Source organism: Lepidothrix coronata, unplaced genomic scaffold (genome assembly GCF_001604755.1).
Source record: "Lepidothrix coronata isolate B3197 unplaced genomic scaffold, Lepidothrix_coronata-1.0 Scaffold14, whole genome shotgun sequence".
In the NCBI taxonomy this organism is placed as follows: domain Eukaryota; kingdom Metazoa; phylum Chordata; class Aves; order Passeriformes; family Pipridae; genus Lepidothrix; species Lepidothrix coronata.
The window spans coordinates 5,281,247-5,307,149 of NW_016690194.1; the positions used below are offsets into that span (position 1 = coordinate 5,281,247).

General features: G+C 39.3%; 1 protein-coding gene across 4 annotated transcripts in view; it reads left to right on the forward strand.

Moving 5' to 3' along the window:
* NTRK2 (neurotrophic receptor tyrosine kinase 2) overlaps positions 1-25,903 on the forward strand; it is a 200,456-nt gene that overhangs the window by 102,211 nt on the left and 72,342 nt on the right. For all 4 annotated transcript variants that reach the window (XM_017806106.1, XM_017806105.1, XM_017806108.1 and 1 more), the window contains one exon: positions 12,805-12,993. In XM_017806106.1, the coding sequence (XP_017661595.1) occupies positions 12,805-12,993 (189 nt within the window). The remainder of the gene's footprint in view (positions 1-12,804; positions 12,994-25,903) is intronic.

The window sequence follows — 25,903 nt, forward strand, 5'->3', positions numbered from 1 at the left end:
GCTGTACATGTGTTCATTAAATTTCTTATGAAATTACAAACCCCTTTTCTTTTGCTTTGTAGCATTTGCTTTTAATGGTGGTCAGGAATAAGGCTATGCTATCAGCTTCCTTCAGCAGTTCCTTTTTGAGAGAATTTGATTTTCATGCAAATCTGTTCTGATAAATCTGTTGCTAAGAAACAGCCATGACTGAATTTTTGATAAAAGAGGAAGCTAGACTGAGAATAAATGAATGTCATCCTAAAATACTTGAGTTTAACAAGTACAAATGCTATTTAATCCTAACATAAAATTGACAACATCACAGGAGGCTGCGGTTCTTAGAAAAAGAGGGGACAGATGAGCCAGGTGGTCAAGAGAAAATCAGTTAAGAAGAGAGAGGCAAAACTTTCCATGAAAAAAGAAGTGAGTAAATAAGTAGAGGAGGCCCATCAGAAAAATGGTAATGCTAAGGGAAAATATTCAGAAGTAGTAGAAGCAGTAGAAATAATTTATGAAAATATTATGTGCAGCATCCCAAAAAAAGAGAAACACTGCTTTACGCAGAGCTGTGCAGAGTAGAAGCAGTGATGCTTTCAGTATTTTAGCGAAATCTCATTGTGGTATCATGACCAGTTTTGTCACCAGTCTCACACTTAATACATCCATTTTCAAATCTGAAATCTGCTGGAACAAAACTACCAGAGTTTAGCTTGTAGCATGACCACTTTTGGGATAGCAAACTAGATGATATGTTGCAAATAGCTTCGAGTATGCAGCATTTTTCTGCTTGCCATAGCAGCAGTTTCAAGAAAGCTGCTTGAAATTGAAGGGAAGAGGTGACAGGAGGAATCTCCAGCAGATGAGGCATCATGTGGCAGGGAGGAGGAGGTGTCTGTAAATGGCAGTTGAGGTTTAGCATACAGAGGCAAGTCAGTCAATTTGTGCAGCTAATCCTATAGCTTGGGAGTGATGCTGCTGGGACAGAAATTTGACACGTTGCCTTTCTATCCGTGAATGTCACTTGCTCCACTGCATTTGAAGAGGATTTTGAGTATGTAAGGCGTTGCTGCCTTAGGAGTTGTGCTTGGGGAAAGAAGGGTGTTGTTTGGAGGCAATTTCTGCATCTTTGATCTGAAACTGTATTAGCAGGGATGTTCCTCCAGTCTGTGAAGCTCCTTCCCTGTTATGAAACAGGTAAACTATTTCATGAACAGTGTCCTCAAAGATCTAATTGACCATAATGCAGAAGTCTGTAACAATGGAAGATGATTGCTTTTCCTTATGATTTCTTAGAGGTGCACAGAACAACCAAGCACTAGAATGGGTCCATTGGTAAGACTATTCCATTTTGGAGAACATGGCAGACAGAGGCTTCCTGTGGATATCACAAGCATTTTTAGTGATACCTGATTGCTGAGCATCAAAATTCTTCCCAGAAGATTTTGGCCAGTCTCTTGCTGGCTAGAAAGGTTTTCTGAGCATGGGTTATGATCTGTATTTAAAGGCCTGGGACAGGTTCTGTAGAAAAAGCACTGAAAGGGCTGCTGTGGAAGAGACATAAAAGGAATCAGTTTCACTGTTTCTGAGTAATCTAATATATAATTGGAATAAAATGTCAGGTATTAATGTTCAGGAAGGAAAGTAAGCTCCCTTTTGCTTTGTGCTCACTGAGGGCTGGTTTTGGACAACCTGTGTTCTGTGCTGAATTCTCCTGACCTTCCAGCCACCCTCTTCCAAGGCCAGATACTACCTCCCCAGCACATGCAAAATTTGGGTCATAAGTACACAAAACTTATTCACCCGAGGAGAGAGTGAATTACCTGACAAGAAACAGATGGTGGAGTGTTAGTTCACCATCTTCCTATACTCTCCTCTTCAGATGTAGGTGGGCATTTGAATTTTGTTTTTAAAACCTGTTTTCTGGGATAGGAAGTGTTTGGAGACGAAGAGGAGGCAGTCCAAGTCAGTGCAAGTTCAAAAAACCTTTAGTTGAGCTGCAAGATCATCTGGTAAACAGCAAAACCAGACTTCTGCAGATGTTGTTTACAATCTGAACATGATGTTTGGATAGATTTTGTGTAATCATTTAGTTTTGCTTCTTTGTAGATTGTCAGGTTTAAGGTTAGCTGATGTGATCGTAAATGAAAAATTAATTGGAAGCTGTTATGCTTGTTGAGAACAAGTTGAGAGGTATATTTCAGTATAATGTTGACTTCATAACTTATGCAATTTTGGGGGCCTATGATAATCTTGTACTGACAAAAAGTAAGAAATTATACAAGACTAATAACCTATAACATAGGTTATAATGTCATGTAGTTAACACTTCCACTAATGAAAGCTGTTAATAAAGGGGGAAACCCTCACTGAAATAAATTGTATGTAAAGATTGCTATTAAATAATGTGTGTTCTAGTAGAATAACGCACATTAGTACAGCACTGGTGTTCTTCTCACCCAACTAAACCTATCTTTGTTCTGCAGGCTGGAAAAGTGATCTTCTAATGCATTGAAATATATGTAATCCATTGAGATATGTTGTGTATTTGTTGAACTCTGGGCTTCCTTCAGTTCTGAATAGGCATAAATCAACATTTGAAGACCGTAAAGTGTTTCCCATAAGATCACTCAAGGTCTGCCTTTTTGTCATTATGGAAGTTTAAAGCTGCAAGGGGACCCTATCCTAAGCCTGTATGAACTATACCTGTATTTTTTTCAACAGACATTTTCCTCATGTTGCTTCAAGATCTCCAGAAATGGAGGTTTCTGAGTCTTCTATAAGCAATTCCAGTGCCTGAGGATGTCTTCCCAACATTTTACCTCAGTCTTTCTTGATGTACTTTTGCCATGGAACTTTTCATTTCTGTCCATCATAGGCATGCAATAAAAAATGTCCCCATGCATTGGAAGGCCTATTCTTGTGTACCTCCTCAGACCTTGGTTTAAGATAAAAGAAATCCCAGATCCTCAGTTTTTCATCAGTCTCTGAGTATGTCTACCTTTTTCCATATCATGTTTTCAGCTGATTTGCTTGAATGGAAGAGGGCTATAGTATCTTTGTACTTCCAAGAAATAATCAGGCTTTGAAAAAAGTGAAATAGTGTCATTACTAATGTTTTTTGTTTGTTTGTTTTTTTAAATGAAAAAAAAGGCACAAAAGCAAATACAAGTTTAAAATCAGGGAGCTTTTCTTTACAATCTAGCATATCTACCGTATAATCTAACCATATCTAACTAAACAGAATTTGGAAAATTATTCAAGTTAACTACTCCGAATAGCTTTGTTCCCTCAGGTAAAGACTGACTGCCAAAGCAGCATGGGGAAACCTGTGTTGCTTCTGTACACTTTGTATTTATCTTCTAAACAAGAGAGGACCTCATTCCCAGCCCTAGGAATGGGAATGCTAACACTTAGATTATTTATGAGAAGTCTGGAGGGAAGCAAATGTTAATTAAATAATTTTAAATTAAATGAAAGGCAACAAGGGTTTAATTTCAGGTGAATTACTATTTTTTGCTCAATGCCAACAAGTGCATTCCAGCTGATCTTTTTTAGTATTGTGGTGATTTTTCACTGTAGTATTTTTGAAGGATTGTAATTTTACCCACATTTCCAAGATACCCAAACCTGCAGGTTATTATAATTAATAGTCTTTATGATCTATATTAAAAATAGATACATTTTTTTTCATTCTTTAACATTTTCTGCTGCCTTGTATCCTTACTTCTCTAGCTGGTGTATTCTTATTGATTAATATGCCACATCCTGGCTAGATTTTTGTCTCAGGTCTCTCTTTCATTTGAGCTGCAGATACTGCCAACATGTCCACAAAGCAGTGGACAGCTGTATAGCCACAATTTATCCTACAACTGAAGGAGGGCTGTGAGTCACAAAGGGCTTCATGGTTCAACAGTTGGGGCTGCCAGTTCATCTCAGGTTTTGATCAAGACTTTGACAGAGATCCCACCTGCAGTACTGGGCAAATCAGTGAGCCAAAGAGCCTTCTGCTCTTCTGCCTCCAAATTGGGAATAATAGTAGCATGTACCACACTGAAGACAATCTCTGAGGATTTATTGGTTTTGGTGCTTAAGAATTTGAAGATTATGCCATATTGCAGTTGAGAGATCTGTTACACAAATGCCTCCCATTCTGGCTGAAAGGAGAAAGAAATTGGCAACCTTTGTGAAGCAGGCTGAGATTTTGCTGAGGGCATCCCTGGGGAGAGCTGGCACTGGAATGAAGCCAGGGCAGGGGGGGTTGCGGACCTTTCATCCTGTACAGACAGTACTAGCCAATCCAGTATGTATTAGAGAGTGCATTCTTGTTACTTACAGGGCTTTGCAGTGCTGCAAAGGAGGTTTCTTGGGTGAACTGTCTTGCCAGTCTGTCCCAGACCAAGACACCTGTGTCTTTGGCCCTGCACCCCATAGGTTGCATGACTTTCAGAGAGTGACTTGCATTATGAAGGAGTCCCCCAGCCTATCCTAGGGAGTCCTCCCTTGCAGAAACAATTGCTCTAGGCTTGTGTGTGAAGGGATGCAGGAATACGTGCATACAAGGGAGTAGATGAGGTTGTGAGGAGAAAGACAGCTGAAAGGAACTGACTGGGCTTCTTTCAGTCACACACCAGAATAAAACCAAAGCAAAAAAATATGCAGCTGTGGCTCTTAGATTCAAAGCCACAACAAAAAAGCCCTGATGAAATACTGAGTGGCTAAAATCTGTGCACAGTCATGTCAGTGGAAATTACCCAGATTGTGTGTTCCTCTCTAGAGGAGCTAGGCATTTGAAATAAATTATCCTGCAAGAGGAGCGTGTGATTTAGGGGAAAAGGCATCTTGACACCTAGCAAAACTGAAAATTTGGTACTGTAAAGCTGAATAACATACCTGTTGTTTCATTAGACTCAAAGGTATGCATTACTTAAATTATTCTATGTGGGAATGAAGGCAATCCAACACTGTAGTTTACTTGCTGTGTATGAAAGCTATTCAGTGACAGAGCAAACCACCTTTTATCCCTAATCACCCAAATCAAACATTACATTGAATTGGTGTGATTTCATCATGATTTTCAAACAAATATCTCACTTTAGTTGTAAGTGAACAGACTCCTAAGGGCTGCTTCTTGAGTTTAAACCTTGATTTTGCGCTACTTATTCCTTCAAGAGACCTTCAAGGAGCCCCCTTACTTCAGTTATTTAGAGAATGTTAGAAGTGCATGCTGATGGGTAAGAGGCATTTGTCTGCTGGGTGTGAAGATGTTCTCCAGCTCTCTGTTCTGGTTCCCCTGACTTCCTGGTAGCATCATCTTGGATGGGAACTGAACTTCTTGGGCAGTGTCAAGAAGTTTTTCTCATCTCATATATCAAGAAGCAATAGGGAACAAGCTTAAACAAGCACTGGTGGGTGCAAATCAGTTAAACAGATTGATGATACCTGTCAGAAGATGTGAAATTATTTATCCACTAAACGCCCAAGCCTGGCAAGTCTCCGTTTTCTGAGTCAGAGACTTAATGTCTAACAGTGGCTCAGTATGCTGTTCCGGGATAGAAGGACGTGCACTCTTTGAGCTGTGAAGAGAAGTATCCTTCAGCAGGATGGACTTTAGGGTGATCTTGCGTTTTCTTCACCACAAAGGAGGATTAACCCCCTTATTAATTTTGCAACTAAATGTGACAGTGAGTATAGAGGTTACTTCACTCATGGTTAAAACTAATGGCTGTTTTCTGGATAGCTGGCAGGGATGGGGATATGAGAAAGGGTCAGTTGGAAAATGGGGAGAGGCAAGATATGTTATTGCTCCACACAGCTGAACTGCTGACAGAACATGAGAGTGCCATGCCTTGAGTTTCCCTCATTAAAAGTATCAACAGCTACAAAGCAAAACCATAATTTTAATAAACCCTCTCTAGATTTGCAGAACAATCTGACTTTGAACAGTTCTACCAAGCAAAGTGAGTCTAAACTGGTTTCTCTTTGAAAGCTTATTCAACCATCTTTGTTTTTTTTTTCTTGTGTTCTATTAATTCAATTCCCTGTATTTGGCATGCAGCATTTTAAGAGAGCAATAATATAAAATAATGTTTCTATAATTGCATGGCTTTCTACTTTGCTGACTTTCTTATCCAGTCTAATAGAATTGCACATTGTATTCCTTGTGTAACTTAGGAATACAAAGGAATATTCAAAGTAAAACTTATAGCACCTTAGTCAAATAAAAGTGTGCCAAGCTGTGACTGATTAGTTGTCTTCCAGAGAGAATAAAAGATAAGATCATAATTTAAGAGTAAAGCTAAAAAGTTGACTGTTCTGGTAAGAAAGTTGGATCCTACCTTGATAACAGGAAAAATTGAATATCTGCTCTTGCTGCAGCACAAAACTTACCTTTTAATGATGTGGAAAAGAATAACTTAAAATCTACAGCAAATAAGGAAATCTCATGGGAAAAAACATACCCCTCCCAAAAGGAAAAAGAGAGAAGACTCAGTATGGCCTGGAAATTTGGCAGAGGTGGTACTGACTGATGTGACATGCATTCACTGTCCTACTTTTAACTTGGTGATGTGCTGTTAACATGCCTCAGCACAGACTGGTCCCTGTTTGCAGTGGAAGTCAGAGCCATGGTCCATTGAAAAATAACCCTAGCAGTCAACATAATTTTTTGTGGAAGGAACTATGTTTATTAAGGCATCACAGCACAAAATCAACTCAATGAACATTGCTCTTTATATAATCTGCTTTGTAACACTTGACTAAGTAGATGCATCCTTATAAATCACAGTCCAACCACACAGCTAAAATTGGTTTGCTTTCCAGTGTACCTAAGCCATTAGTAGTGACTTCACGGATAATTGAAGTGACGTGTATTGCACAGCAGTGTGTTGTGAAGAGGATGCAGGATATCGTAGCCTCCAAGACACTCTTGTACTCTTGTTAGAGCTTGGAGTACAAACATGCAAAGTAGATTGCTTACAACTTTGACAGAACAGGTGAAGGGAGAAGTAGATGGACACACTTCTTGTTTGTGATCATCTAAGCAAAAGTCTGAGTATATGTGCCTGCAAGATCATGCCAGGTGCAACCAAAACCCAAACGTTCTTTCTGATTCTGCATTTGAGCACCCCCCTTTTTTTTTTTTCCCCAGAGCCTGCTTAGATGAGAATTATTCACTTTGAGACTCTTTCTGTGCTTTGATACACAGATATAAGACTCCAAGTCTCAGAACTATGAGCTCAACCAACAGAGTTTTACTTTAAAAATATGCAAGGCTCCAACCATATCTGCCCTTGGGATTATTAGAAGAGCCTTTGGTTCTTTTAACACCTTAAGAGAGAGCGGAGAGGAGAAATGCTGCGTACATTTTCTCAGGAGGGACTTTACTGGTAAACTTTAGAAAAAATAAGAGTTCTCGGCAAAAGTTTAAAAGGTAATATACAACCAGAACAAAGCATTCCACAAAACATTGACTTAGCACATGCTAACACATACAACTTAGCAAAACCAACCTATCCAGTATCCAACTACCTAAAATATTAAGAAAAGAGATTAGAAGAAAAAGAAGAAAAGAAAGAGAGATAAAAGGAGACATATAGCTACTATTCCTAGATCTAGTGTAGATCCAGCTACAGGAGTCTAGAAATGGTGGGTTCAAACATGTGGACATTACATATCTGTTTTTATGTGCTCTGGCAGACAGTCTGTGGTCTTCCAGCCCACTGGCCACTCAGGGGCTCTGGGGTGAGGTGAAGAGTGGTGCTCCCATGATGTGAGACAATCTAAGGTTGGGTTAGGGGCTCCAGGATGTGGTGTAGACCATGCTTCTGGGCTGCCTTTGACTGACAAATGCTCCAGGGTCACCCCAGGAGTCTTAAGGGGCATGTGGGACAAGGCATGACCTCACCTCCATGAGATTCAACTTGTCCTTCCCCCCTCCCACATACACACTTGAGTTGTTCTGACACAATAATTAATATAATAATCTCGTGTCTCATAACAGGAAGGTCATGTGTGTTATTCCAGTGGTAGGCAGTAATCAGATGTGTTGCTGCAACCAACTACCTAAATATTAGCAGAAATCTGAAATTGCAAAGCAAATTTAGTCCCAACAAATAGCAGGGTAGATAGGTCTTCATAGCATGCATGTTAAAACTGCATTTAACTCTGATGGTGATACAAGTGTCATAAATCATAGAATATAATCACAGAATGGCTTGGGTTGGAAGAGACCTTAAAGTACATCTAGTTCCAACTCCCTTGCCATAGGCAGGGACGCCTTTCACTAGATCAGGTTGCTCACAGCCACATCCAACCTGACTTTGAACACTTCCAAGGATGGGGCGTCCACAACTTCACTCTGTAAGCTGTTCCAGTGCCTTACCACCCCTCACAGTAAAAAATTTCTTCCTAGTATCTAATTTAATTCCATTGCCTTTCTATTTGAAGCCATTCCCTCTTTTCCTGCCTCTGTGTGCTTTTGTAAATAGTTTCACTCCATCTTTCTTGGTAGGCTCCCTTCAGCTACTGGAAGGCCACAATTACATCACCCTGAATCCTACTCTTCTCCAGGCTGAACAATCCTAATTTTTTTAGCCTTTCCTATCATGAAAGGCTGTATATAATAATCATAAATCTCCTTCTTTTGTCCAGAAATAGCAGCACACCTTGAAAATAGCTTACATAAATTTTATTTCTTAATGTAAGAAAACCCACGTTTGTTGGTACCACCAAGATCAAGGACAGTGCAAACATGCACTGTTCAAGAGGTAGCACAGAAGTGAGTTATATTTCAGTCAAGAGTGCTGACACTGTTAAAGGTAAACCACACCCCAACCACAGTAGTGTTTGACTGTCTCCAGTTCTCTATGGAATATGCAGTAAGAGAAGTTTGCTGTTTCTGCCTGTCCCCATATTATGTGCTGAGGATAATTTCCCACCTAGTTGTTGGAGGTATTTTGGTTTTATTATAGCTCATAAGTTTCAAATAGAACTGGTTTTCTTACACGTCACCACTTTTTTAAAGAGCTGATAGCAGTTTTTTGTACACAGAAGGGATTTTTCTTGGGCCTAGGTGATGCAGAATGGAGAGGTCTTTTGCTTAACATTAAATAAAGGTGAAACTCATCCCTGCAGTGTATAGCTTATATCATCTTCAAGGCAGGCTACCATTTCTTGTCTGGCTCCAACTTCTATCCTCTCAAGAAGTATTGTCTAAAAATGAAATCAAGGAAAGATGCTGGGAAGCATGTTGAAAGGTGGAAAAGGTGGAGTTTTCTTAAAAGCTCAACCTGACTGTGAATCAGATATTGGCAATAGATAATAACTACTGACAACCCATGATTTTCACTCCCTCTATGACATTTTGTCTAAAATTTGCAGATATCAGGTGTAAAACAAAAAGCAGATTCTATAAAAAACAGAAGCAGTAACAGGTGATTAAGTGTAATTACCATACTCATTCTGCCTTTGACAAGTAATTCAGTGACCACATTTCATATGGATGGAACCACACTCCAAGGTGCTTTAAGAAATTACCATTCATTTTGAACTCAATGCCTGTTCAGAAAAGTGCAGCTCTAGCTTCTTGTCAGTACAGGTGATGGTCTCATCTTGCATCCCAGAAATGGTTTTGCATTTCTTGAATATCATAGCCAGCTGCAGTGCTGGTCAGTAATTGTAACGTGGCTTAGTGATTTCAAAAAATGAAATGTAGCTTTATGATGAGTAGATAGTCCAGCAAATAAAAGTCTATGTACAAGTTTGCTCACATTAAAAAAAAGTCCCAGCAAAGGGCGAGTTGGAAAGAATGCGAGCTCAGCTGCCTCTGATACATAAAAATTTCCATTTGTTGATGGAATTGTCTTAATTAGAAAAGAAATAGACAGGAAATAGGATTTTTGAACTCAAACAGCTATTCAGAAAGACCATTACATGAGATGTTCACTTGCTAATATATTAGTAAGGGGGATCACAAAGTGATGCAGCAACAAAGTTCCTACAGTTGGATTTTTCTTACACTGTTTTGTAGTGCCAGGAATTGCTCTGAGAATCACTTAATTTTCCAGGTTTTCCTTACCTGCATCAGAGAGCTGAATATACTTGGAGCCTGCTTCATACCACACAGAAGAGTAGCTTTTACCAGCTAGCCTAATTGAGCAAATAGATTTATGGAACAATTGTCTACTTTTCACCTGCAGCACTTTGTGGTTTATACTGATTAAAAGAATAGTTCACCCTACAAAACTGGGTCTTGAGGTAGTGCGGAAATTATACGATGACCAGAGGTCCTATTCATTATCCCACTTTAACATCTGGAAATGTCTAATGGTCACTTTTCCTTGCCATCACTGCATGTATGCTGGAAGCAAACAACAACAAAAAAGCCTCCCCCTGTGCGGCAGATAACAGCAGGGCTGAAAACTACTTCAAGACTTGTTTCTATTAAGTTTCAGAGCCAAGAGAATTTACCTGTTTACTGTGACAGAAGGGATTCGACCCTCATAGTATTTCACTATAAAAAGTCTTTGTTTTCTCAAGAAAGTATGTATTAGTCAACCTGCTTTTTTGGAGCAACTAAGTTGATATTCAAAAAGCTTAGAGATGCAAGGATGTTATCTACCAAAAATTGAATGCAGTTTTAAATGGGTTGCACTCTAATGCTTCTACAAACAACACTCATGCATCTGAAAAATTTGTTGTGATCTAATTTAAGTATCTTCTGTGCCATCTGAGGGACCCTTTCCTGCAATTTATTAGGCTCTGCCCTTCATTAGAGAAATCTTCACCAAAAACTCTTAATCCTGGCAGTTTTCCCAGGAGAATCAATCGTTTGAGGATCTGGGTGATCAGTAATAACAAAACTAGCCTTAGTATTAGTGGTTTCACTTGATAAATTGCAGAGATCTAGGCTTTGCTTACATTTGTCAACAGTGACTTTACAGTGAAGTGCAAGGTATTTGAAAAATTACTTCTAATGTTTCAAGCTGGGGGGGAAGTACTTTTTCAAACCACAAGAACATGTTCCTCATGCACCATTAAACCAACTGAGAAGAAAGGAAACCAGGACAGGGGTGTGAATACACTTGAGTCTCAAAATATAGGGTTGAATAGTCACATACCAGAATATTTAAGCTTTATTCCTGTGAGCCATGGCATGTAGTGATGAAGTGATTTTGTTAACAATACAGTGAGCCACAGAAGAGTAGAAGTTTCTTTAAAGCTCCCTTTTCTTTGCTGTGTTTGGGACTGTCCTTTTTCTTATCGTATTCCTTAACTGTATGTCTGCTGCAGTGAATTCTGCCTGTCATCTCTCGTGTCCTCAGTAATGTGTATACAGAACCTGCTGCTGGTCCCCATTCTTACTCTCTCTTTCTCTGCATTCCCCATCTCTCCTGCAGACACAGATGCCACCTATGTGACAAGTTACTCAGCTCTGTCTTGACTCTGCAGTGTTCTTCTGTCCAGCCAAAACTCATTCTGGGAGTGCAACATGTTGCAAGGGGTTACCAGTTACTGGTTACTGAGTAAACACAGCTTTTTACTGTCCTTAAGGGCCTCTCTGCTGCCCCCTTCTTTGGGGGAACATTTGCTCAACCTCTCACTGCTGCCCACAGGCTAAACACAACTATTGTCTAAGGATGCCATTCCAGGATGGACACTTCCAGGGGGTGAATTTTTCCATCTGTTTCTAGCACCTTCTTTTGATGTTACAATTAGAAGATGTAAATGTCATCCCCAAAACCCTGGTTAACATGGACAGACAACGAAGTGAAATATGACGTGTGTGATCTCTGCTGGCTCTTCCGTCGGGAGATGAGGCAAAATGTCATTACTGCTAAATGGTGCTTCTAGTTTTCTCTGAATACTGGATATAAACAGGAAAAAGTGATGTGGAATTTAAATGAAATGGCATTTAAATGGCATAGAATTTAAATGTCAGGAGTTCAAATGTCATCTGTGCTGATCGTGCTATTAGTTCAAAGGTTCCTGCAGCTCACAGAAGTGGAACACTGTGCCAAGCAGGATTTTTAAAAATCCATTTACAAGGTATTATCTCAGTGGTACTTCCATTAAAAATACAAACCACAGAGTGGAAACAAAATAAAAACTGTCACTGAATTACTGTTCACAATAGACCTCTTTTTGGAAGGTGACTAGACTCAGATATGGATGGGGGAGCCAGTGGGATGTTCCTCTGGGTTCGACGAGCCTCTCTGCAGTGGTTCCAAGTTTTGCGGTGTCGTGGGATGTGTCTTTCCCACTGATCAATTCAGCATCCATCTTCTCTGCACCTCTGTGACTGTGCAAATTGTTCCCTAGATTTTTTGACCCTGAACCATATTTGTTTTAGAAGTTACCAGCTTCTCACATCAGGATGAGCCCATCTCCTCTGTGTCTTTTGCCTTGTTATAATGCCAGGTAGGGCAGGCATTCCCTGAATTTGTGCTGTTACTGCTGTGTGATTCAAGTAGGGCATAAAGTAAAAAAGTTAGTGCATGTATTTTATAGCCTAATTCTGAGACTGACAGAATGAGTTCAGAAATTTTGAGATCTTTCCCAGTGACAGACTGTGCTGGACGCTGACATATTTAGTCTAGGGGATGTGCCAGTATAAAAATTTGTTTCCCATTGCACCATTCTCCATCTGCTTCCAGAATATAAAATTTCTGAGGTAAGGTCAACAAGGCACACAAAGAGAGCTGTTGACCATGGACAACTGGTCAAAACTTCAAAATAAAAGTGGTCAAAACAAAGATAAAGGAATTGTCTAAGGGAAGGATACCATATGCTGAGTTACAAGAAAATCTTTGTTTCTAACTCTAGGTCCTTCTTCAGTTATCAGCAATGATGACGATTCAGCCAGTCCCCTCCACCACATCTCAAATGGCAGTAACACTCCATCTTCTTCTGAGGGGGGTCCTGATGCAGTCATCATTGGGATGACAAAGATTCCTGTCATTGAAAATCCCCAGTATTTTGGAATTACCAACAGTCAACTCAAGCCAGACACTTGTAAGTACAAACAATTCTATGTGTTTCAGTCATTCATTTTATCTGTGCAAGTGTTGTGGCTCCTTAACAGAACTAGCATGATACAATACTGTAAATTCCTGGGAGTGGAAGGGTGGGGTTAAAATGTATGGAGTTTGTTAAAGGTACATGGGATGAAGCGCTTTACATCTGTTTAAGCAAAATTCAGCCCTTGTGGTGAGTCAATTAAGTCAGCTGTATTATGCTCAAAGCCCAATCCATATTTTTTCAAGTCACTGGTAGCCTTTCCATTGATTTCAGTGGTCTTTAGCCAGTCCTGTGCACTGAATGTATATTCTTGGGAGAAAATAAATCTTGGGTCAGAAGCAAAAGTCAGTATCATTACGTATGTGCTACAGTTAAATTGATCATGTTGGCAATTAACATAACCCAACTTTGAAATCTGAGTATTTGCAAAGTTTCAAGAATGACAAGGGTTAAAACTTCAATTCTTTTAATTTCATTGTATAATTCAACCCCTGCAGACAGAAAAGATGTTTAATATTTAAAACTAGAGCAGAAGGTTACATGATGGACAATAAATGTCACATACAAATTCTTTCATGTTCAGCTAGAAGCAGGTGAAATGTGAAAAAATATGAAGAGTTAAACATAATTAACTATGAAGTGTTAAAAAAAGAGTATCCCTATTCAGATGCTACTTTTCAAAACTAGTAACGGTTTTAGAATTGAACATGTAAAACGCTGATTTTTGAACCAGCAGTTAGCACTGCACATAACTGAAAAATACCTAAAAGATATTGTAATTAATAGTAACTGCACTGCTTACTATTTCTCGTTAGGACACTGAATTCTTTAAGTGTTTCAGAGAAGGTTGCTCCTGCCTTTTTTTTCCTATTTTTGTGTGTTTGTGTGTGTGTATGTGTTTGAATGAATGTACATACATTTCTGAAGTGTCACTGGAAGTCTGAACTGTTTCTCTGAGAAGTCACTCCAGAGATTCTCAGTATAGCTAGCGAGCATTGGGTTTGCAACTAAGGGACACTATATCCTGTCTGTATCCTACCCTGAATGATATCACTTCCTAGCACTAACTATAGTATAGGGGCTTACTGCCAAGGTCAAAAACCTTTGCCTCCAGGTTTGCAAAGTTTAAAAGCTGTTACAGGAGTCCTTCTTGACCTGCGCATGAGGGCATGCATGCATCACACGTATGCATAGCTTCTAACACTGCAAACAAGGACTGATGCTGAACTATCCACTTGTCTTGTGAATATAAATGCTTATCTACATCTAGATTGTTGCACTAAGCCCAGTCCAGAAGCATGTTCCTGTAACACAAGGTCTTCCTCTGCCTTTTTATTGTACATCCTTGATGTTCACGCCTACCATAGTTTTTTGTGTGGCATTATTTTGTGATTAGAAATACCCCATTATCTCTTCTACCAGCAGATAATAATGATAATAATCTGAATAATCTGGCCTAGCATATGCAGTGGGATCACAAGGAAATCACTGAATTGATGATACTTGGTCAGCACCAGGAAAATGTTATACAGATGCATTCTGATTGGAACATTATTTTGTGTAAAGAATAGAAGCTGCTAGATAATCAGAAATGGGCAACATGCCATTAGTGCTCTTTAATGTTATATAAAAGGCTATGCTTTTAAATATGAGGCTACTGTACCTCTGTTTCCAGCTGCATTAGACAACTTTATAATTGTTAAAATAAACATCAGTAACTGCAGAGTTTTGAACTTCAGCATTAATGTTGAAACAACATACATGCTGTTCTGGGGAAAAACACAAACTGTACCAAAATACAGAATTCTCTCACATTTAGTAAATTGCACATTAAGTACAGGCACATTAAATCACGGCTGACTTGTGTTAAGTATGTCCTGATCCTAAAAATACGTAAGTCTGTGTTTGGTTTTGTATGCTGCAATGAAACCCACATGGTGTCAGGGAAATTAATCACAGTACATGAAGTTCAGTTGGTCTATAAATGCTTGCAGGAGACATCTTGGGACTTTACTGTGGTGCTCCAGGGAGGTTTGTGGAACTGACGCTTTGCATTCTGCCACATTGCCACAGTGGTCCCAGTCTTTGTCGTTTTGGGGATTTTTCTTGTGTTCTTTTTGCTTTAGCAGAGAGAATCAGGTAAACTGTGGCAGTGTATAAACCAAAGCAGATTTCTTCTACTACTTTGAGCATCTGTCCAATAAAAAGCATAATTAAAATTGTCTTGGACAAAAATTGACTTCCCGGATATAATTTCACGTATGCACTCTTTATATCTTTCTCAGTTATTATTATAGAATTGTGCTTGTCCTTTCTTAACCTGACAACTTCCTCCTAATGTGTATATCTGGTATTTATAAACCTCTAAGCTAAGTAGCTTTCATACCTTTTTCCTGTTCAGAATAATGCCAGCTTCCAGACATCATCTGGTTTCTCATCTCCAGCCAAATAGTTAACATTTACGTTTATTTCTTCTGGTTTAAGTTCCATTTTGCACTAGCATTAAACACAACAATCACTGATAGACACACTGGAAAAGGTTTCTTATGTATTCAGCATATGTTGGTCTGTGGAAGGTGGTGAGACACCAAGCTAGGTGAAACTGTACACAGATACTATTGCAGTTTTCATAGAAATTGAAGGAATACATCTGCTGTGAGTAGCAAGTTTATTTTATTTTATATTGTCTATGTAAGGCATTTTTTGACTTATCTACAGAAAACCATTTCTAATTGCAGTGTTTCAAGCTTCATCGCAAAGTATTAGAAGTGTATGGGTTTAAAAGAAAATTAAAAAGTTCATTACAATCAATTTCATTTGAAATTCTATCACTGTATCAGTAAACTGATCCTTTCACTACTGAATAACTAAATCCTGAAGAGTGATGTCTTCTAAAGAGTCAGCATCAGGCTAAAAGTTATAGCACTTTCCTCCTCTTGAGATGCAGCCTTCAAGGTGGGAAAAGCAACCTGATGAAGACCAAAGACCTATGGACTTCAGGGGTCGGGTTCCAGTCATTACTAAGAAGGACTGTATTTTTCTCAGGTTTCAGCACAACGGCTCATCTGTACCTTCAATTAATAACGTAACAGTAGAAGCTTACTCTACATCTTCCAATTGGGATTGGATAATATTTCCCACTTTCTCACCAGCAAACCCACTGATGCTTCTTCAGCGCTTGTCTGTCTGACATGCTGTCCCAGTACTCCTGGCTTTTCCTTTTTATGCCATGTATTGTTCATTGCTGCTGGCTGGTGGATTTATCTGCCACTCCAATATCTTGAATATTTTCACCTTGAAAGGATATAGTCTGAGGTGCATAGAGAAGTTTGAGACGTGTACCGGATTTCTTGATTCCTTTATGTATGAAATCAGAAGGTATTTCCATTTGCCAGTACTTGGCAGTACAGTGACAGCTCTGATTTCAGATGTGTGAGAGTCTGAAGCCTAGACATGCTGAAATGCTCTTTCCACATAAGGCATTATAAACAAGGTTGCGCTGTGTTAGTGTCAGCCTGCAAAACTCTTGTCTGGAAATTACAAACAAGGTCCAGTTGGTGTTGTTGAAAATTGAGCCATAACTTTATAATAAAGTGACACCACCAGGTCCAGAAACCTTGCATGGATGGCAAACCTTGCAAAGATTTTTGTCCCCTGAAATCAGCAGGACAATGTAACATCTTATGGGCATAGATTCTAACCTTTATTAGGTGGTTAGCTTCACTAATCTGACAAGCTGTCACAGACCCTAAGATGTTTGATACTTTCATTAATGCCATGGTATTTCAAAAATTAGTTTTCTGCATCTCTGCATAGAATTTGTAGTTGCTAAAATTATCAACTAAGCCAACAGAATAGAGGAAACAAAGCTATTTTCTCAAGGAGTGACTATGGACTTTCTTCATCACTTAGTTTGCAGCCCAGCACTTGGAATATATCAGTCCATTACTGTTAGATTTCCATGCTTAATGGTGGAAATATAGTCAGTAAATAACATTGCTGGTTTTTTAGTAATGTGAAAAGCCAAAAATGAGGAGAGGGCATAAAACACCAGTAGGAGTACCCAGGCTGAGATTCTCAGGGCAGAACTTGGGTAAGAAACTTCTTGCAGGTGGTTTTGAGATTTTGAGAATCAAATTGTTCTCTGAGCCTTACCTCAGTAACCCCAACACCTGCCCCACAAAGGCACTGTGGTTGCTTGGGTGCAAGTGAAAGGAAGGCTGGATCTTTGCCTTTTAATAGAGATGTTTACGAGCTCAAGGTTTCAGGCCCCCTAAGGTAGATAAATAGCTGCACTGACATCAGTTTGCACTTCCCAGCTAATCTGTACTTGCAACTCACTCTATTTTATCAATTTCATTGATTTCAGTGTTGGAAAAGAGCATACTGTACTTGGGTAGGCTTATTGATTAGTCAGTGGATGGTTTAGTGGCAAGATGTTTTCAGTGACTGGCCATATAAATAGCCATTGCATTTCAGATGATGTGGTGTGGATTGTGACTTTCATGTGGGAAATTCAGGTATATTCTTGAGGTAGTATTAATGTTTTATCGATATTTCTACAGTTTAAGATTCTGTTCTTTCAAGTATAGGAGTCTGAATATGCAGTTTATGTAATAGTTATTGTACTTCCAGTTGGCCTCTATTAGGGAAAGTCTGAAGCTGATTACAGGTTGGCAGAATGGCATTTACCCACTGAGTTGTATTTCTCCTTCCAGGCTGTTTGTGGAAGGGTGCAGCTGGATGTAGTTCAATACCTAGTTGTTTTCGTGTCTCTGACCACTCACACCCTGCAAGGCAGCCTGGTTTCTCTTCATTTTGGAGTATGTTGACAACCTTCTCCCCAGTCACTAGCAATGGGTCATTTAATATGAAAAAAGAAGTATTTGTCTGTATTTCCAGGGTAGGTTTAACAGAAGAAGGAATTGTGATCACCTGGTCCGTATTTCTCAGGCATCCTTGCCCAAGCAGTCCCACAGCAGAGCCTGGTCCCAGTGCATATGTTTCTTCACTGAGTGCAGACGCTCTCACTGCTGAGCAGGGACGGGACAGACTAGTAATACAAAAGCTGCTGTCAAAATTCACCAAGAGAGTCTCTGCTATTCAGGGATCTACCAGGCCTCTGACCCAGAGCAGCAGATTTGTCTGTTTCTGGGTGCTGTTTATCTGCACGCACAGTGTCCCTTAGAAAATAGCAATGTGCAATGAGCAGACTGCCTGCAGCGGATGGTCTCCATTTGACTTTATTTCAGGTTTTATCTGTCACCTTACACTTTCCTACAGTTTTGAGGAATAGGGGTAATTTTCAACAGACATGAAAAGGTAAAAAATTAATCGAATTGGTCCCTGTGCACAGAAGGAGAATCTCCTAAGACAAACTATGGGCATTTTCATCTCTTTTGAAAGGCTTTTATATTTGAGTGACTACAAAAAAAAAAAAAAAAAAAAGGCTGCTGTAGTGTTTTCTTAGCCAGCTAAACCCTAAGGCTGGGGATTTTCCATCAACTTCCAAAGTTTACAGAGATGAAAATTTATAAGCAGCTCATTTGCCTATAAAAGAGACCATGTCCTCAACAGCCAGAATGCAGAGAGGCAAAACTGATGAATCTTAGTAAAATCCAGACTGGGATGAAAAACCTGTCCAAGCTGAACTTGCCATTCCTGGCATTCGTTGTTAGTCGGGATTGCTTAACAGGGCACTCATGTTGAGATCTTCAGATGCTGAAAATCAAAAAACTTTAGATAGTTAAAGCCAAACATGAATGCAGTTGAGATTACAAGGAGGGATATACATATTATATTTACTTATTGTCCTGATCTCACTGTGTGGTTTACTTTGGAGATATTTTATTGGCTGAATAAGGATATAAAGATAAATGGAGGTATATTTTGTTATCTTGACTAAATACTTTTGTATTTTGATTGCATGTTTCAATTCATGATTGCAGCCATCATTTAAAATTTGTGTCTTTGCAATTGTTCATCAAGTCGTAGGCATGTCAGAAATGACAGCCATATACATCAGTGATGTATTTTCATTAGTTGCATTTGACTTTTGTTAACTGGGCAAAAGACTTTTCTCCCAGACCATAGCGTATTGAGTCTTAGATACTTTTCCCAAAAATGTGGTCACTTATTTCCTTTGTCCAACTAATAAAATGTAATGGGGAATAAATAAATTTATGAGAATCAGATACTTTTACTCCTGATGCTCATTCTGAGACTTATCAGACCTGCATTTTTTTTGTTTTCTAATCAGGTGGAAGAAAGGCAGGAGCCTTCAACTTGAAAGGTGTGGGTTTCTCCCTCATTAGGAATTCAGAATTTGAAAGAAAGGCTTATATATTTTTCCCCAAGATGTTACTTGTGGTGCTGTCTTGATTTGTCCTTGAAGTTCATTAACATCTAATAAAAAAGAGGAAGACATCGTGCTCTCTGCAAAATATTTACATTTCATCACACAGAATGTTGTTCGGTGACCCAAATAATTCAGTAAATTATTTGCCAGCAGCTGTCTCTGAGGAATTAAGGCTGTCAGTGCTTTAAGACTGACATTTGAGAGAGGTTTAGCAGTTTCTATCCTGCAGCAGACCATGTGGTTGGCTTTGCAAGTTTGCAGATCTGCCCAGGGCAGGGAGACTCTGGATGGCCTGTTATGCTGGAGCCATCAGAACTGCAGAAGGTTCCTTGGCCCACTCTGAATATATGCATGGCCCTTGTGTTTCTGTATATGAATGGGGGTGACTTGCAAGGCAGTCCGCACACCCAGCAGGAGTTCACCTGCTCTGTGTTGTCCCTCCCTTTACTACATCATTTGCATGCTGGCTATCAGATTCTGTGAGAGAGCTGCTTTCCCCACTGTGTCCCACTGATGGTGGCTTTGAGGGTGGAGATGCAGAAAGCTTGTGCTCCCACCCAGAAGTGTGTATCAGCTGCTCTTGCTGGTTGATCTCCCAGACATCTTTTTTATTCTGTGGCCTCTGCATCTTGATTATCATCTGCCTTGAGGAACCTTTCTCAGCAAAAATGCCACAAGGTTCGTAAGGTCTAAGTATGTTTGGTTTTCATAGGTTTTTGCTGGGGAACTCCTCATTGTCTCAGAGTTAGCTGCATGTGTTTTACAAGCATAAGGTAGACCAGCAGTAAGTGGAATCGAACAGACATTTAAATTATTGTCAGAGATAAAAGTAACACAGTTGGCAATATTACTCTGTAATGTTCTTCAAATTTTTTTTTTCAGCATTAGCTTGTTAATTAACCTCTTAACTGGCTTCTCATGTTTTACAAAATCAGTTGGGGAAAAGTTCTAAGGTTATTTTTTCTCACTGGAAGGTGTTTAATTAATATGCCCACTTTAGTTTAGACATATATTCTGTATAATAAAATACCTGAGCTCAGCATTTCTAACTTGTATAAAAACTACAATTACCTCAATAGACAATTCCAGAACACTTTTCCATCATTAAGTAGTAGAAATAAAACCTCCACAGCTGAAATGTATGTTATGAACATTTTTTAGAGCCCTCCCTTTGTCGCTTTTTTTTAAGCTAGTTTTCTTTTGGTTTGTTGGGCAGAAATGAGAGCAACTTTTATTACCATCTGCTTTCTCAGTTAAGGATGTGGAAGGGACCTCTACATTGTGGGATGATGACCGAGGGGCAGGAAGAGAGACAGGCAGCCCTTGAGCTCAGTAGTACTTGGCAGTGAGAGTTGGTGTGAATTTCTCAGCCTGTGATTGAGCAGGACATTCCACAGAGGATGGGTTATTGGTCTTCAAAGGTCAGAATGTGGATTGAATCATGAGGCATACAGATCTGGTGTGAACACTGGTTTGGTCTTATTTCTAGCCCATCAATGCCCATAAGAATTGAAGACAATAATTTGCAGATTGAGAGGTTTTCACCGTGATCGAAGTACAAAACTGCTGCAGGGGAAAATAACCTAAGTCAAGACCCTGCAACAAGGTCTGAAGTTGTTAAAGCTCTGTGGATGAAAAGTTGTGCAGGACCTCTGGTAGTGACTTGCCCAGTACCTTTGGGGGGCAATTAAACAATAAACTGAAGACATATTGCATGGAGGTGTTGTTTGCATTTAGTAAAAATATGTGGTGTATGCATACCAATTATTGCCTATTTCTCTAAGTTGCAGCATATCTCTGTATAATTAATACTCTGGGGAATTTGGTTTTTTTGTAGTTTCTGCATTTGGGGAATCTAAATTCCATTTTCAGATGTCAGCTAGGCCCATGAAAGGGCATTCCAGTGCTAAATAAAATCAAGTAATTAATTTTTGAAATAGCCCTAAACAGCTTTGAAGTGTAAAATTCAGTATCTTAGTCAACTTAGTACTTTGTGAAATTCCAGTAAATGATGGCTTCACCTTAACTACCTAAATGCCTTTTGAAGCCTGGTTGCTGGAAACTGTTGAAACTCAGTTAGTTGCATTGGGTGCAGGAAAAGGCTCCAAGAGGATCTCCTCAGTTTGGGAGTGGACAAATTGCTACAGTGGATCACAATAGTAACTCTGCTAGTACCTTAAAATAGCAGTAGCTATTAGAAACCTTTCTTTAAATAAGTATCCAATAAGCCTTAAGGTGTGTATTTTTTCCAGGTCTTCTAACACATGAAGATTGGTTAATGCTCAGTGATATATTGATGTCCTTTTGTAAATACTAACCCTGTCTAATAAACAAGAAGATATTCCCTGAATGCTATATAGCACCTTCCCTGACATTAACAGCAACATATTTATATCCTCCTGTGACCAAAACCCTCAGGACCAGGAGAGCAGAGGAGAGGAGGGATCAGAAGCTCAAAGGCCAAAGGCTCACAGCTCATCCCCAGCCATTGCAGCAGAGAGCTGAGGCTCATCTGCCCTGGCAGGTCGTGATGTGAAACAATGTTAGCATCACCAGAGGTCCATTAGTGTCCTGCACCCCATGGAATCATGGGGTTGAGCCTTTGGTATTTGCTTGAGGGCTCTGAACACCCTCAGCTTTAACAATGTGCCGGGAGAAGGGACTGCTGCCAACCTCTGTTGCAGGGGTAGAGCAGAGGCACGTTTGCCGTCCTTCAACTTCTGCAGCCCATGGCTTACTACAGGTGAAAACTGCCTTTGGCTTCAAGTCATGTCAGTTCTCTAGCCACCACTGTGGAGGGTGGATTCATGGGCTGGACTCCTTCAGCTGCCACAGCCAGCCCCAGCAGGCATCAGAGGTGAAGCTCAAGAGCTCTGTGCTTAACTCAACCTTGGGGCTTGTCACCAACTATTATCAACTCAACCTTTCAGTCTTGAGCCGAACTCTGAGGCAAGAGATCAGGTGCATGTTTTCAGTGAGGTGTGGTTTCAACACAGTAAATTACAGTTCTTGTGCTGAAGATGTGATAGAGGAGCACAGACTTAAGACTCAAATTCACACAGTCCTTAGAGAACATATTTCTTTTTTGTCTTAGACTTTTTTTTTTCTGAAGAGAAAGATGACTATTTCCCAATTCGTTGAAGTCTTTTGCATTATGCATTCTGATGTAGCACGTCGCCTTGCTGGAAATGGTTTCCCACATTTACCACAATGTTGTATTGCACTTTAGGTTTACAATTTTTTACCTCTCTTAATGGCAGCATTTTAGAGAACCCTGGAATTTAACCACACTGATGAATAAACACAGTACCAAAATAAAATATCTTTTAGAAATTATAGAATCATAGACTCATTAAGGTTGGAAAAGACCTCCATGATCACCTAGTCCAAGAAAGACAAGAGTAGTTTCAACTTTTCTTTGCAGTGAGAGCTTTCCTCTAGAGGCCCAGTTCAGAACAGATTTCTAATTTTAACCAATGAGTCTTTCCTACCTCTTGATCTCTGTGTGTTTTGAGTTTGGCCTCAACATCTGAAACAGGACTGTGGTAAATGGCAACATTAAACAAACTGTTAAGAGATTTATTTTGAACTGGTAAATTTTCTTGACTGTAAGATAGGGTGTTTTAGAGATAGAATAAAGCACATAGGTGTTCACTGGTCCTGCAGAAGACAACTTTACCATCTCAACTTTGCAGCATCTGTTTATTGATAGAATATGTACACAGAAACCTGGAGAGCACTTTCTATTGGAGAAGCACAGAAAAGCATAGTGTGTTTTTCATAATGGAGAGAAAGTGTACAGAGAAATATTTGAATGTTTTTTTGGTCTAGCCTTGGGATGGAGTCTCTGCTTGACTGTGTAATATTTATTCTTCGTCATATAGAAAAGGCTGTGCCCACCCACAGTGAGCTCTTTGCCTCATCAGACCAGTTGTCCCATCTAAATGTCTGCAAAAGCCTTTAAGAAACATTTTGTTATGCTTTCTGTGGCATAACTGGGTCTACTATATACAAACATACATGTTAAAATGCACACTGTTCATTAGCTAAAGCTTCTCAAAGATGAGTTTTCATTTTTAAGAAAGAAGGGCAATTATTTGAATGGAAATGTGGTCTTGAGTTTAAATCTTTCCTAGATCTTCACACTCTTATAACAAGAAAAGGAAATACTAGTTTACAAGCTAGGATATAAACCCCCCATGGTCACAAGCTGCCCTTTGTTCCCTGTGCTGCTTTCTGCTTGAAATTCTGAGAGGCTGTGTCAGTGCTGAGCAGAACTTGGGGAGTTTTGCATGGCATGTTAAGTCTCTGGCTAATCAGGCTAAGAAGGCCATAGGTCAAAGCCTATTTGAACATATTTGAGCCAAACCCAGCAAGTACTGTTTTCTTTGTATTTCGAATTAGCTTTTGGGTTATTGCTTTTAAGTAAACTAATGAGCCATTTAATACTGTGCAAGCTAAGCATTTCTGCATTCTGATACACTTGAATTACTGAGGTTCTTGGTGTGTGTGGTTAAGTTGTGCAAGCTGTAGGATTACTGTAAATAAAATCACACTTTTGAGCAGCTAGTACTCAGTCTGATCTCCAGAAGGTGATAGTTTGATTCATAGGAGACAAAACTTTCTTCTCCCTTCCTCTTCAGCTCAATGAAAAGTGATGGAGCAAAACATCTGGGAAAAATAATGTAAAGACTTAGGAAATGCACCCTGTACATGAATGCAAAAAATACAAAGTATATCTTGATGTGATACTCTCTTATAGCAAGATTACAGAACAAAGAAAAAGCAATGCAAACTCTTTAACATTTTGCTTGTTACCTTTAACAGGCAGCTGCTCTGTATGGGCAGAATTTGGTGTATGTCCTCAGGCTTTGCTACAGAGAATACCTCCCATGTTGCAAACATGGAGAAAAAATTCTTATCTTTAGGTGCTGTTTATGCCAGCAAGCATGTTAAGGGTGACACTGGCATCAAGAATATAAACTCTGAGACACAATTACTGATAAAACTCATTAGAAAGGACAAAACTGAACCAACATCACAAAGATAAAACTGCTAAATCATGCTCAGACAATTGGGAAACTAGTAGGAAAATACGAAAGCCTGCATCTTGCGTGTACTCGAGCAATAACCAGAGAGACCTCCAGTAAGAAATGGCACCCTGTGAGACTGTGATGTGTATTAATCTCCTTCTCCCAAACAAAGAGAAGGAAGGAGAGGGTGGAGGAGGAAAAAGGAAATAAAAGATAAGAAAGACAAAAGGATAGGCCTATTGGCAGTTTACTCTGATTAAGCCGTATTTTGCAGCTATACTGCTCGGAGTTCAAGTGATTGAGGTCACTGCTGAGGTTTTGTCCTTGCTGACTTCAGGATTAGGATTCAGAGAGCAAAAGGGTTTAGGCAAATAGGCTTTGCATTAAATACATTACCTGACTTGTTAAAAGCAGCAGTGTTTGATTAAGGGGTTTTTTAATTGCCTTTCACTGGTGTGATATGTTCAAGTTTTCTCTTTTTTGTACATTTCATCCTGACAGCCAGGATGATTGGGTTGGGAAGGAAATTTTACCCACACTCCTCTCTAGCCCCAGTGAACAGAACTAGAGGTTGACATGACAGAGCCTTTTATCTGTGGCTTTAACCATTTGTTGGTTTGGTTTTATATGTTTTAAACTGATGATTATTGCTTTTCTAAATGTTCAGGAGAGAGATCTTAAGTCCATGATAGCATTTCATTATGGTCATAACTATAAAATGCCATGGATCTTTGGAGAGTGTGAAAAGATCAATAGAGTACAAGACAGATGAAGAACAAAACTCTCTTCTGGGTCACTGTTAATTTCTGTATCTGTCCATGACCCCCACCTCCAGACACCAGCTGCTACTTGTCCTCCTGGAGATAAAAGGAGAAAGATTATTAGAGTGCTTGTGATTATCAAAGGGATTGGGTATTTAATAGATATCTTGATTTGCTTTAGTTGCTGAAAAACAGAGAAGCTGTTCTTCAGATTTTCTTTGTATCAGGAATATTAATATAACAGCACCAACCTTACTGAAGATGAGATGTCCCATCATAATCCAAATTGTTCTAACACACAAATACTTCTGTATGCAAAACTTTTACTGTTCCAAAAGATTTGTACGTAGACAAGTATTTGCAGTAGCATAGCAATTAAATTGCAGAATCTTTCTTTGATATTTATTATTTGCTCAGTCTGGGAGAGATTTTCAGAGCAATTGCTTTTAACTCACAGAATTCAGATCAGGAACTAAAGTTTGTCAAAAGTAAGTTGTACTCAAATCTTGGATTTTGGTTTGAACTTCTATAACTTCATTATATCTTGGTTAAAACTTTACTGTGCTTAAAGCTGAGTTTTGACTTCCATTCTCAGCATCCCTTTGACTTGCCCATGGTTTTTACTGGGTAAGTTTACTGAGAGTCAAATTTGGTAGCTTCTGGATGAGAAAGAGGAAAATGATCAGTGAAGCAGGCATCCTGCGTAGGCTTCTGTATGAGACTGGCAACCAGTTCTTCATCTGTTGACAGCC